General features: G+C 44.8%; 1 protein-coding gene across 1 annotated transcript; it reads left to right on the forward strand.

The window, feature by feature from the left end:
- The first annotated feature begins 4,074 nt into the window (after positions 1–4,074).
- LOC121084552 (lymphocyte antigen 6E-like) lies at positions 4,075–10,023 on the forward strand. The gene is made up of 3 exons (XM_040586169.1): positions 4,075–4,126; positions 8,888–9,007; positions 9,812–10,023. The coding sequence occupies exons 1-3, from the start codon at positions 4,075–4,077 to the stop codon at positions 10,021–10,023; spliced, it is 384 nt and encodes a 127-aa protein (XP_040442103.1).
- Positions 10,024–12,068: the final 2,045 nt, after the last annotated feature.

Raw genomic sequence — 12,068 nt, forward strand, 5'->3', positions numbered from 1 at the left:
ATTCAAGTGGCACACATATTTGAACACCTGGAATGAGCCAAGAACTGTACTGTGGTCTTGGATAGCCATACTCTGCTCCACACCCAGATCATAAGGTGGTAACAACTGAACTATTTAAAGTAGTCTTCAGACTTTTCTACCCACAGGCTTAGGATTTCTTAGGGACCATGCTGTCTGGCACAGGCAAAGGCCAAGCTGGGGCAACTACTGCCACAGATCTTGTCCTTCTGAGCTTGTGAACAGTCCTGCTCTTGGCATCCAGGTTTAAAATAAGGTTCAGTTTTGTGCTGCCTGAACTTGGCGGGTGCCTCCATTTTTGGGTTGGGAGGGAACCTGGCATGTGAAGGAAGGTATGAAAATGTGTGGGCAAAGGGGGTGAAGGCACGTGGTAGAGCCTGCTTCTGCCGTGGAGGTTTTCATGGTCTACTTATGGCTGTTGCATGGAGAAGTTATGAACAGCACTGGGAAGCCAAGAGTCCCATCTCTCAGGGAGCAGCTCCCTCCATGGGCCCCAGCCTGCCTCCCTCTTGCCCCGTTTCTCCCTGATCCCATAGGTTTTGCATTTCCTCCTACCCAGAAAAACAACCCACGCATGTGGGCCAAAGGCTGACCCACATCTCAAGTTACATAAAAACAGTCCTTAACTGAAGGTGGGAGCAGCGACTGCCTTGAGGCACAGGAGGTCCTAAAACCATGAAAGCTCCCTTAGTGAACCCTCCCTTGGCAATGGGTGTTGTGTAAGAGGAGACTTCTCTCTGCCAGCCTCCCTGAGAAATCCCTGTGTGACATCTGCCACACAGGTGCTGCTGCCTAATTCCACATCCTTCCACCCAGGGTTTCTTATTCTCTGGCTCCCATGGTTGCATACTCCTTGCATGAGAGCTGCCCTGCAGAGACATCTGTGCTGCCTGTAGGGCTTTCAGGAAAAAGATGGGTGTCTCATTGAAATACTTGGGATTGCTCCTCGGAGGTAGCTGGCGCTCTCTGTATGGATTATCTAACAGCTCACTTTTCAGTGCTCTGAGTCACTGGGCCAGGACCTGAATCAGCCAAGGAGGCCTCCCCCTGCCTACATTAGGCACCTGTGGGAGGTGGTTTAACCTTAGTCCTTCTTTTCACATAATCACAGAATGGTCAGGGTTGGAAGGGACCTCTGGAGATCATCTAGTCCAACCCATGGCTAAGGCAGGTTCTCCTGGAGCAGGTTGCAAAGGATCACACCCAGGCAGAATTTGAATATCTCCAGAGGATACTCCGCAGCCTCTCTGGGCGGCCTGTGCCAGTGTTCTATCAACCTCAAAGGAAAAAAAATCTTCCTTATGTTCAGATGGAACCTCCTGTGTTGCCGTTTATGCCCATTGCCCCTTGTCCTGTCGCTGGGCACCACTGGAAAGAGCCTGGCCCCATCCTCCTGACACTCACCCTTAAGGTATTTGTATGGATAGATGAGGTCCCCTCTCAGCCTTCTCCAGGCTGAACAGGCCCAGCTCTCTCAGCCTTTCCTCATAAGGGAGATATCTGCTCCAGTCCCCTTATCATCTTTGTAGCCTCTGCTGGACCCTCTCCAGCAGTTCTCTGTCTCTCTTGAACTGGGGAGCCCAGAACTGGATACGACATTCCAGGTGCGGTCTCACCAGGGCAGAGTACAGGGACTTTTTTTTCCTCTCATTCAGGGTTTTATCACTGTTGATTCTGAATGACGTGTTGCCTTCTGCTCTCCTTGAATAATTTTTCTTCCCCCCCCCCCCCCAACTTGAATTTTCTTCCCCTTCTCTCTGCTTATTTGCCCAGATCTGATTAACACCAAGTGAATCAATGACAAAGCAAAAGATCAAAGCAAGGTCTTCACTGCATTTTAAAAGCTTCTGGAAGCCATGGAAAGTGACGAAAGTGTCCATTTCTCAAAATTATCTGCTTCTCTGCTGCCATACAGACAACTCATGGCTTCATTTTGAGGTTCATTTTAGTTTTCCTGAATGGGTAGCGATGAGATTACAGAGGTCACTCAGCTTCCGTGAGTTTTTTGCAGTCGCAGTCCTCCTCAGTCTCACTTCTCACTTGGTATCCCTGGATTTCCTGCTCCAGGCCCTCCTCCAGGCTGAAGGCTGTGATGCCAGGCAGCAGGAGACACCGTCCTCAAGCTAGCTGCTTAAGTGTTGCCTTTGACTGCTTTTGAGTTTTGTAATCTGTCCTCTTGAGAAAGAACAAATTTCTGTGACCCAGTCAATGTGGTGCAAAATTATTGCTCTCCAGATGCTGGGAAGACGGCATGCTCCACTGTTAGTATGCCTAGCTGCTAATGAAGACATTAATGCCCTGGGGACAGCTCCCACATAACTCTTTGACGTAGAAAAGCTTGTTTCCTACTCAAATTTTTCTCCTTAGTAGACATTTGTTGGCAGTGCTGGTGATGTTTTAGCCTCACCAGTCTTTCAAAGCTGACTTGCACTGAGCCAACATCTTATTGCAAGAAGGTTCATGTAGGAACAAATGGCTGTTGGCAAAGTCAGTATGAGGGGCGATGCAGCAATAATTAAAGCACTTTCATTCGAGGAGAAAGGGAAAAGAATATACATAACAGAAGTCTATGGGATAATTAATAAGATCAAAAAAAGGAAAAAATTGTTGCCCCCTTTTACCCTCATTGCAAAGTACCAGTGAGGAGACACACCCACTAATTATGAAGAACAACCTGTTTATTAACACATGTGGGCAGTAAACCGAATTACCCTCTGCAAAGGGCAGATGAGAAGCAGATGGTTTGATCATCACTAGTATGTCCCCTGCTGACCTCACAAGCCTCCAGAAACAAGAACGGGGATATCTGTTTCGACATCAGGCTTGAACAACTCTGGAATTCACCACTAGATGATGTCGTTCTAGGAGCAGGTCAGGAGGGCCTGAAAAGGTGTCAGAAACTCACACGGATAAGGAAACCATCCATCTTGGAGTCATCCATATTAGAAGCAGACAAAAATATCCTACTGATAGCTACTTCTAGGGAACTGCCTGCTAAGTTTTCCACAATTGCCAGCGAAAGGTGGCGTTGGCAATACTTTATTTTGCACATTCTGCTACCTGCTGTCCAGGATTAATCTCACTTTGGAAGAAGCTCTATTGAGATGGCAGCTCGAGCTTTTACAAGATGCATCTTGTATTAAGGTCTATTTTCCCGAATGTCAGAAACAGATTTTAAGAAATTCAGGAGAGCAACACAGAGGAGTAGAAGAAAAAGGATTGATTTAAGAGAAGAGATTGAAAAAGAGACAGTTTGCAAAATGGCTTTTCTCAAAGTAGAGCAGCAATTCCAGGATGCCAGTTTGTGGTATCATAAATGGAGGTCTGACTTCCAGAAACTGTTGGGCATGGAGAAAAGCAAACCATCTAAAGGATCCTTGAAATAGAAGCAAAAGACCATTGAATAAAAAGTGTATAAGGTAGTTGAATATTACAACCGGGAGAGGAGCAAGCAGCGGGATTAATTACAGGTAATGGAAAACTGATAAAGAAATGAAGACTGACATGAAAATTTGAGGAAATTCTTCCTTTTAACTAGCCATTAGCTAATTTAATTTAGCATAAAACACTGATTTTATTAGCGGTAAGCCAGTGTAGGCCAGTTGAGAGTCTGAGCTTCTGGTACTGTGGAATAATTAAAGAAAATTAACGGTATGAACCCTGGTACATCACATGCTGACTGTCCAAAGGGATTAGAAAAATGCACTGCTAGGACTATCTCCCCGTGCCTCCGGGCTCTGCTATTTCATCAGTGCAGCTGCTGCTTCTGCTGGGAGGAAGGAAAGGAAGAAACTTGGAGGAGAGCAGATCCTCATTTCCTATCACTCATGAGACTGGAAGAGCAAGAAATGTGTTGCCAAAAGGGCTTTTTCCCAAGGTGCCAGCCTCTTCCATAGGCTCCAGCATGGAGAACTCCCACATGAACATTACACACCCTTAGGTTGATTTCATGTCCACCTGCGAGCCGTCTGGAACCTGTAAAACTGCTGCCATTCAACAGGTATATAACCTGCCCTCCAAACATCTTCCCAGTCCAGCTGAGAAGATCTGGTGGAGATGAAGACTACTCTTGTCACCTTACTGGCTACTGTCCTGTGTGTGGAGCAAGGTGAGCCTGTAATGTTGCTATGATAAGGCTTATAGAGCAGATGGTGAAAACTTTTCATGGCAAAAATCTGGGGGCTATCACCAACTTTGCAGTATTGCCATGTTGCAGCCATATTGCCACCAACTCCCTTCTGCACCTTGATTAACGATTTACTGCAGAAATCAGATCCCGATAAACTAACTCTTCTTTTCATCAGGCAATATTGAATGATAGAGCTCTAATTGTGTGACTCTGGATGCCAGGTTATATCCATGCAGCAATCCATGGGATCTTCCCAAATGATGCAAGTTGGAAGTGCTGGAAAGCATAACAAAACATGTAATTTTTTTATCCATATCAGTGTTTCAGTATTTTACAGGCTTTTCTGTACTGCTGCTTCCTCCACTATAGCGAGCCACGTGGTTTGCCATGTGTCTTGCTCCCTAGGAAATGCACCAGTGAGAATTCTTATTGATTAAATCAGAGACAGATGTGAAAGAGCTTTTCTGTGCATATGTCATGTTAAAGGCATCCTTCTCCCAAAGGGAAGTCTGAGGTACTCTGGATGTGTGTCCTCCTTCTGGACCTGATACACATGTGTTGCTACATCGCTACTTGCATGTAGGAATAATGACCTGATTGCCAATATTTCCCCCACACCTGGTAGTTTCCCAGAAACCATGATACATATCTAGCAGGGGTTGAGAAAGAGGCCTCTAATTAATTCTTGCTCTCTGATGCATCAACCCCCTACTCCTACATTTTTTGGACAGATGGTTCTGCAGCATGCCTGGAAGACCAGAAGTCTCGACCAGTTTTGGGGTAGGAAAAGGAGTATTAAATTCTAACAAAAGGAAGGGGGTTATGCCCATAATTCCTAAACACAGTGACACAACAAGGACAGAGGAGAGTAATTATCAAAGGCAACATCCTCAGTGTTACGCAGGATGAAGTGGAAAGCTAATAGAGACCCAAGATTCTGGTAGCACACATTCATGGTGGGAAACCTTATTGTTGTAGTAGGCTGACAACATTTTATATTGGCATCAGCTTCCAAATGGACTTAAAGACAGGGGTTTCATACAGCACCTTTCTGGAGCCCAGTCTAGATCAGAGAAAGCTAATAATTCTATTTGAAGGCTTTCACATTCAAGAGTAAGAGACTGCAGCTTTCTGGCTTGATAGAGGGCAGAGGGAAACTTGGAGATAACTGTTTTTTGATCCTTCTCATGTACCTGGGGTCCCATTCAAGACCCTAATAAGCAACTTTTGATCAAAACTGTTGATCTCTCAGCCCACCAAAGAGGATCTGTTGCCATTTCCATCCATGAACTCACTGTTCTAGATATAGTATGTCCAGAAGAAATCTTAAAAGGTCATGATTCTTTTCCCTGCTCCAATGCCAGATCAAACCAGGTAGATGTTTGCCTAACATGACCTTGAAAGTTTTCAACAAAGAAGATTCCACAGCCTGGAACTGTGCAGGCTCTCATCCTTTCAGAAAGATAGTCTTAATATCTCTTAATATCTATTTTTTTATTGTTCCTCTGTGTTTTTACCATAGGATGTGTAGAACAGTTCATTACTTTCTTCTTTGCATCTTCTTTTGCTTGCATGAAGGTTACTGTGTTTTTCCTCAGCATTTCCTCATTTTCAATACACAAACTAAATACTTCAAATCTTTTCTATGAGGTCATGTTTTCAGGATCTTTGACCATTTCTCCTTCCTCTTCTCTGGTTTTGCTCCAAAAGCTTTGCATATTTTTTGAAGTACTGCATACAGATTTGGTCATCGGTGTTCCAGCTGAGGCCTTGCCAGAGTGGAAAGGCCACTTTGCATATCTTGCAGATGACATTGCTGCCTGTGTTCCCTTGGGTGACATTTGTTTTCATTGCTGTAGTGTGACACGGTTGACTCCTGCTGTTTACACTGCAATCCTTAATTGTAACTCCACCACTTGTTCCTCATCCTACATTTAAGTGGCTAATTTTTATCTTGATGTAATATAATTCTCTTTTTTTGACTGCATTCATTCTTTTTTTCATTATTTTATTACATCCATCTGTCAAAATCATTTAGAACTCTACTTACAGGGTTTTCAGCTGTTTTGTCCTTGACATCATCTGAAAATGGGATATGCATCCTCTGTCCCATCCTGTCTGTCATTGGTGATGATACTGTACAGATCTGAGCGCACAGCTGGAGAACCTTATGCTTGTTAAACCTTATGAGCAAACAGTGCTCCAGTTGGTTTGACCAATAACTGACGTGTGGAATTAGACTCTATAACTCGAAAGTTATAAAGTAGGTATGTTTATTGCGCGCAGATGCACGGGGGATCGCTCCTCCACAAGCGTGCATGCCCGAAGTGACGAACCATCTCACATTTATACAATAAAACAAATGAATATTCAATTAATGCCTATACATATTCGTTACCTAAACCCCCTTACTCTCGCTTCGTATGTTAATTAGCTTATCAGTCCTTTGCCTGGAATGTGGTGGTCTTGCAGGTTTGTAGGTAATTCATGTTCTTATGACCATCCAATCTTCTTCAGCAAGGAAAGGTGATTCATGTCCTTGTGACCATCCGATCTTCTCCAGCAAGGAGACTTAGCACTCCCTCCCTCTAGATAGCATTTGAATGTCTCTCATCCTTTTCTCATTCTCTTTTAAATAGCCCCTTTGTTAGAGGAAGAGGGGCAGGCGTCTCCTCAAAACTGTGTGCCTATGTGACCAGACACTGCACCCATGACTAGTCACCATACCCACATTCCTGAGTAGACATATACAATCACAGTCGGTGTCCATTGTCCCCATTTCACAATATTTCTCCATATCATAACCATTGTGAACTACCCTGTGAGGGTTTTTTCATGTCTGGCTTGTCACCCATCCTGTTGCATTTTCACTAGCCTGTGTTTCCCAGGCTTGCTCATAACAACATCATTTGAGATTGTGCCAAAAATTTTGGTAAAACCTTATTGCATCTCCTTTAGTCTGTACATGAAGATTCAACTTTTTTAGTGATGGATGAAGCAAAAAAGCTATATAGTGTTATGGCCCTCTTAGCATCAACAGTCAATAACTTTTTCCTTTCCTTTCCTTTCCTTTCCTTTCCTTTCCTTTCCTTTCCTTTCCTTTCCTTTCCTTTCCTTTCCTTTCCTTTCCTTTCCTTTCCTTTCCTTTCCTTTCCTTTCCTTTCCTTTCCTTTCCTTTCCTTTCCTTTCCTTTCCTTTCCTTGCCTTTCCTTGCCTTTCCTTGCCTTGCCTTGCCTTGCCTTGCCTTGCCTTGCCTTGCCTTGCCTTGCCTTGCCTTGCCTTGCCTTGCCTTGCCTTGCCTTGCCTTGCCTTGCCTTGCCTTGCCTTGCCTTGCCTTGCCTTGCCTTGCCTTGCCTTGCCTTGCCTTGCCTTGCCTTGCCTTGCCTTGCCTTGCCTTGCCTTGCCTTGCCTTGCCTTGCCTTGCCTTGCCTTGCCTTGCCTTGCCTTTCATTTCCTTGCCTTTCATTTCCTTGCCTTTCATTTCCTTGCCTTTCATTTCCTTGCCTTTCATTTCCTTGCCTTCCCTTCTCTTCCCTTCTCTTTCCTTTCATTAGGAACTTCTCATTTAATGGTGTCTCTGACCTACACTGCCCTTCCACTTTCTTACTGCCAACCTCTTATCAGGCAAAACTGCACTTACAGGAATGTGTCCTCTAGATCCTTTCTGCTCTTTCCATACTGATAGACTGTCCCCAGACTTACCAGGAACTTAGCCAGCATTCTGCACTGTGTTTGCTTCCCTTTCAAAAAATGTCTATGCTTTTAAAGTAACTCATCTCCTCCCCTACACACAAAACCACCACGTAGTTTGCTCTGGGTGATTTTGCAAGCTCAGAACCCAATCACCACCATAAAACCTATAAATCAATCTGCCTAGCTGGGTGCTGTTCTGCAGACACTTTGGTGTGGTCTCTTACCCAGGCTGTGGTTCCCAGGCTCTTCTTTTTACCATTACCTTACAGTGGCTTTCCAGAGGGCTGTCCTACCATCTTCTGGATTTGAGGGCAAGTATGTACAGTCTTGACAGGAGAGACAACTCCTCGCTGCCTGCCCTTCCTGCCAGTCATCTTTTATATCTGTATTGCAGATGTATGAGTTATCTCACCAAATCTGTGCTTACCAGTTTAAACTACTCTTTTAGTCAAGACTTCCCATTTATTCTCGATTTTACAGCAGTATGCAGAAGTTCAACAGAGCATCTAACTACTTTCACCAGACTTTCTAGGACTGGGGTTAGGCCAGTTCAGTTAGTGGCGTCTGACCACAAAAAAGGATACCATATGTGATAGTCTCTGAGCTAGATGAAGGAGTAGGACACTGGGCATTGTCCGCCTCCTCAAAACGCTCCAGGCATCCTCAAGTTCTCCCCGGGAAGCCTTGCCTACGCTTGCCCAGGAGAAGTGACTGAGCAGTAATTGGCAATTCATGTAGCAGAGCCCTCAGGACAGAGAAGCTGTTGCTCAGCAATCATCTCCATCATAAAAGACCCCAAATCCTTGAATTCTACTCACATCTACTGCTGCCAGAGATTGCAAACAGATCGATAACACTTTGCAGTCTGAGACATATGAGACAGAGAGGGATTTAACATTGCTGCCACGGGTCAGGGGATAAAGAAAGTCACTGGTCATTCACACACAAGCATTCATCAGGCTGTAACTAGGAAAATGGAGATATCTGGATTGTAGGTATTGTGGTGCCTACACCATGTAAGGTGCTTTTTTTTTTTTCCCCCACTAGCTTATCCATTTATGTGCTACGTGTGCCAAGAACAAGAGTCCAACAAGAACTGTTTGTCCATTTCCATGTGTGCAAAGGAAGATAAATACTGCGTGACTGTCCGTAACAACATTGGAACAAGTACGTTTCTGAATAACACCTTGGTTTTGCTGTAGAAGAGCAGTCCCAGGAATGGGCTTTCATCCCAGCCATGACCGCATATGGAAAAATATAGAAAAAATAGCCCCCTCATCACCAATTGTTAAGAAACACCAACATAAACACTATTGCAGTCACTGCAGTGTCAACACAGGCTTGATATTGTTACCAGGTGTTAGGGAAACGCTGAAGATACATATAGCAGCCCCAGTGAGTGAACTCAAGCCTGGGGCTGTGTGCACATGTTACTTCATGGTGGGCTTCCCCAGCTAGCTCCTGCTATGGCAATATTCACTCCCAGGGTTGTTTTTAAAAATGTTTGGGCAAAACTGCGCCATGGCTGACTCCTACTGCCATGCACAATCCTTCAGGTTTGTCTTTGGGACTCTGTACCCTTAAACATCTCCACATGCTCTCAGACCAAATCTTAGGTCATACAGTGCATTCCCCCTGGGTTTTATGCTGTAGGGAAACCATCTTGGTGGACAGCAACCCAGCCAGAGCATTGCTTCAGGCATCTTGAAATGAAAGCCACCAATACATGCTAATTCTACTTTAGGGACAGATGAAACACAGAGCCCAGAGAAGATCAGCACAGCATCATGTTGCAGCAGTGTGGACATGGCCAGACTTGCTAGCCCTGAGCAGAGGACATATTTGCCTTGTGGGACTAGTGCCTGGTCTTCTTTTATTCACCAATGCAGATTTAGCCATGGAAACATTTTAACAATGATTCTTACATTCTACTCTTTCTTTTTCCCTGTCCCCCCTTCTCTTCTGCATTAGAGCCCAACCAGCCTAAATATGTCATCTCTAAGATGTGTTCTCCAACGTGTCCTGCATCAAGTCATCAACAAAACCAAACCTATCAGAGGGTTTCTTGCTGTGAGAAACCATTATGCAATGTGAATGGAGTCAGTAGCAAGCAAAGCAGCTATGGAGCGATATCCCTGGGTGTACTAGCCAGTATCACTTACATCTTTGCATGTGGACTGTGATGGGTTAGCAAAAGCTCCCTGTGATGGCATTGCTGGCTGAAATAAAAGTCTGTTCCTCTGGGTTAATTACTGCTCTCAAAGAGTCATGCTTTGCAGTTGAGCTTCCCCTGGGATTTTTGAGAACATCTAAATAAGTTAGGTGCTGAACTCCCATTGATTTCCTAAGCCTACTTGAATCCTAAATGTCCCCAGACATTCGAGTCACCTAAGAAAACACATAAAAGGCAGCCCTTTTGACATGCTCAGGCTTCAGATCCTTACAGCTCTGAAGAGATACTTGAAGATATATTTTTGTCTCTTTGAGTTTCAAAGCACTTTGAGGAATAACAACCCACCCTGCCTGAAACACAGGTAAAACTCAATAGTTGTGTCAGCACAGAGGGGATGTTCAGTATCTTCTCTTTGCAGTTAAGTTGGTTATCACACATCAGTCAAGCAGTTTGTAAACAAGTAAGCAGAGATAAAGCTTATTTCTGGCAACATTTTGGACATTCCTTCAGCCTCATTGGTGAACAATTTCTGACTCCTCTGGCTCTTTGCTCTTGTAGGGGTATCACATTTTGAAATTAGCATCCTTTATCACCCAGCTCAGATGTGTTGGCTGAGCTGGGGGAAAAGGTGGAGAGGAGACAACGTGGCTGAGAGAGGAAAGGCAGAAGCAGGGTAGAAGCAGTGTGGAGGTGGGAAGGAGAAGGGAAGGGGGGGTCAACATGGTGAGCACTGTGCTGGGTATTGCCCTCACACTGCCTACTCATGGACCTGGTCTAGCTGGAAAAGAAGATGTCCCCATACCGATTTCCCTCTTTTTTTTTTTTTTTTTTTTTTTTTTTTCAGGGCCAAACCAATCTGACAGCTGTTGCCAACCCCAGCCATTTAGAGATTGTGAGATGGTTTCTATAAAACCATGTTCTTGGCATAGAAAGGATTGATTGTGCTGGGCTTTGTTTTGCTTTGCACTCCAGGCTCTCTGTTCCCTCCTCTCCGTGAGAGCTGCAGCTGAGGGGAGACAGAAAAGCTCTGTAGGAGGCTTGTGGGTGTCTACACAGAAGAGGAAGGGCAGGCAGCCAGAGACTAACACAAACAGCCCAGAGCTTCTTGGTCATAGCCAGTGCTGCAAGCTCAGTTTTCTGGAAAACAAAATACAAAAGAAAAAGGAAGACTTGGCAGCATCACCAGCTCAGCTGTGTGCTGGGGGAAACCAGAGCTCATCCAAACAACTGAAGGGTGGTTGTTTCATTGGGTTTTTTTTGGATGAGATGTAGTATTTGACAGCTAAATGAGATCTTTGGTTTGTCTGAAGTATGTGGGAAGATGCACATTTTTGAGATGTTTCACACTGCCTGGATTACAAAGCAACTGATTTCCCAGGATGATGACCAGCCCAAGATTCACCATCAGCTTCATGTTTTGTACCATGAACTCTGAAGGCCAGTGACTGGTTTTAAACATTTTATTTAACAGACACAGGAATGAAACAAAGCAAATGAAGGAGGTGACACCACAGTGCTGGGCAGGGACAAGAAGACATTGATGCCCATTGAGCTGAGCATACTGGTGAGCCTGGGGATGACAGATGTCAAAATGTGAACTTGCCAGCAGAACGTACTGTTAAATTTATCTCACCAAAGAGAACCACAGAAGGGAAAGAAGGCTATGATGGAGAAGGGGAAGAGAAGGACCAAAAGAAGGAAGAGATGTCCAGCTGCTAACGGCAGGGGCTGGCAGCACTGGTAGAGACTGTGGTGGCCGTACTTCATCCCAATGCCTTGAGCACATATGCTCCAGGAATAACCTGCACAGAGGGAAGAACCTGCAATACATTGCGTGCTTTCAAAAAACTCCAGGAAAGCTGGGCTATGGGCCAAAGCCATTGCTGTCTTTACCACCAGGCAAGCTGGCACAGGAAAAGGGAAGCAGAAGGAGCAATTTATATCTCAACCAGTTTCACTGGACATGAGAAGGCAAAGACCTGGTAGGTCAGACCAGCTGGTAGGGAGGGAACAAGTCAAGGGTTGAGACAAGTCCACCAAGGCTGGTGGCATGCG

The sequence above is a fragment of the Falco naumanni genome, chromosome 3 (assembly GCF_017639655.2).
Source record: "Falco naumanni isolate bFalNau1 chromosome 3, bFalNau1.pat, whole genome shotgun sequence".
Lineage (NCBI taxonomy): Eukaryota > Metazoa > Chordata > Aves > Falconiformes > Falconidae > Falco > Falco naumanni.

What these genes read in the sequence shown, in the direction of transcription:
- LOC121084552 (XM_040586169.1), top strand. Translation starts at nt 4,075, where the DNA reads ATGAAGACTACTCTTGTCACCTTACTGGCTACTGTCCTGTGTGTGGAG. An exon ending in TGTCCTGTGTGTGGAGCAAG is followed by an intron (nt 4,127 to 8,887) that starts GTGAGCCTGTAA and finishes TTCCCCCACTAG; the next exon opens with CTTATCCATTTATGTGCTAC. An exon ending in CCGTAACAACATTGGAACAA is followed by an intron (nt 9,008 to 9,811) that starts GTACGTTTCTGA and finishes CTTCTGCATTAG; the next exon opens with AGCCCAACCAGCCTAAATAT.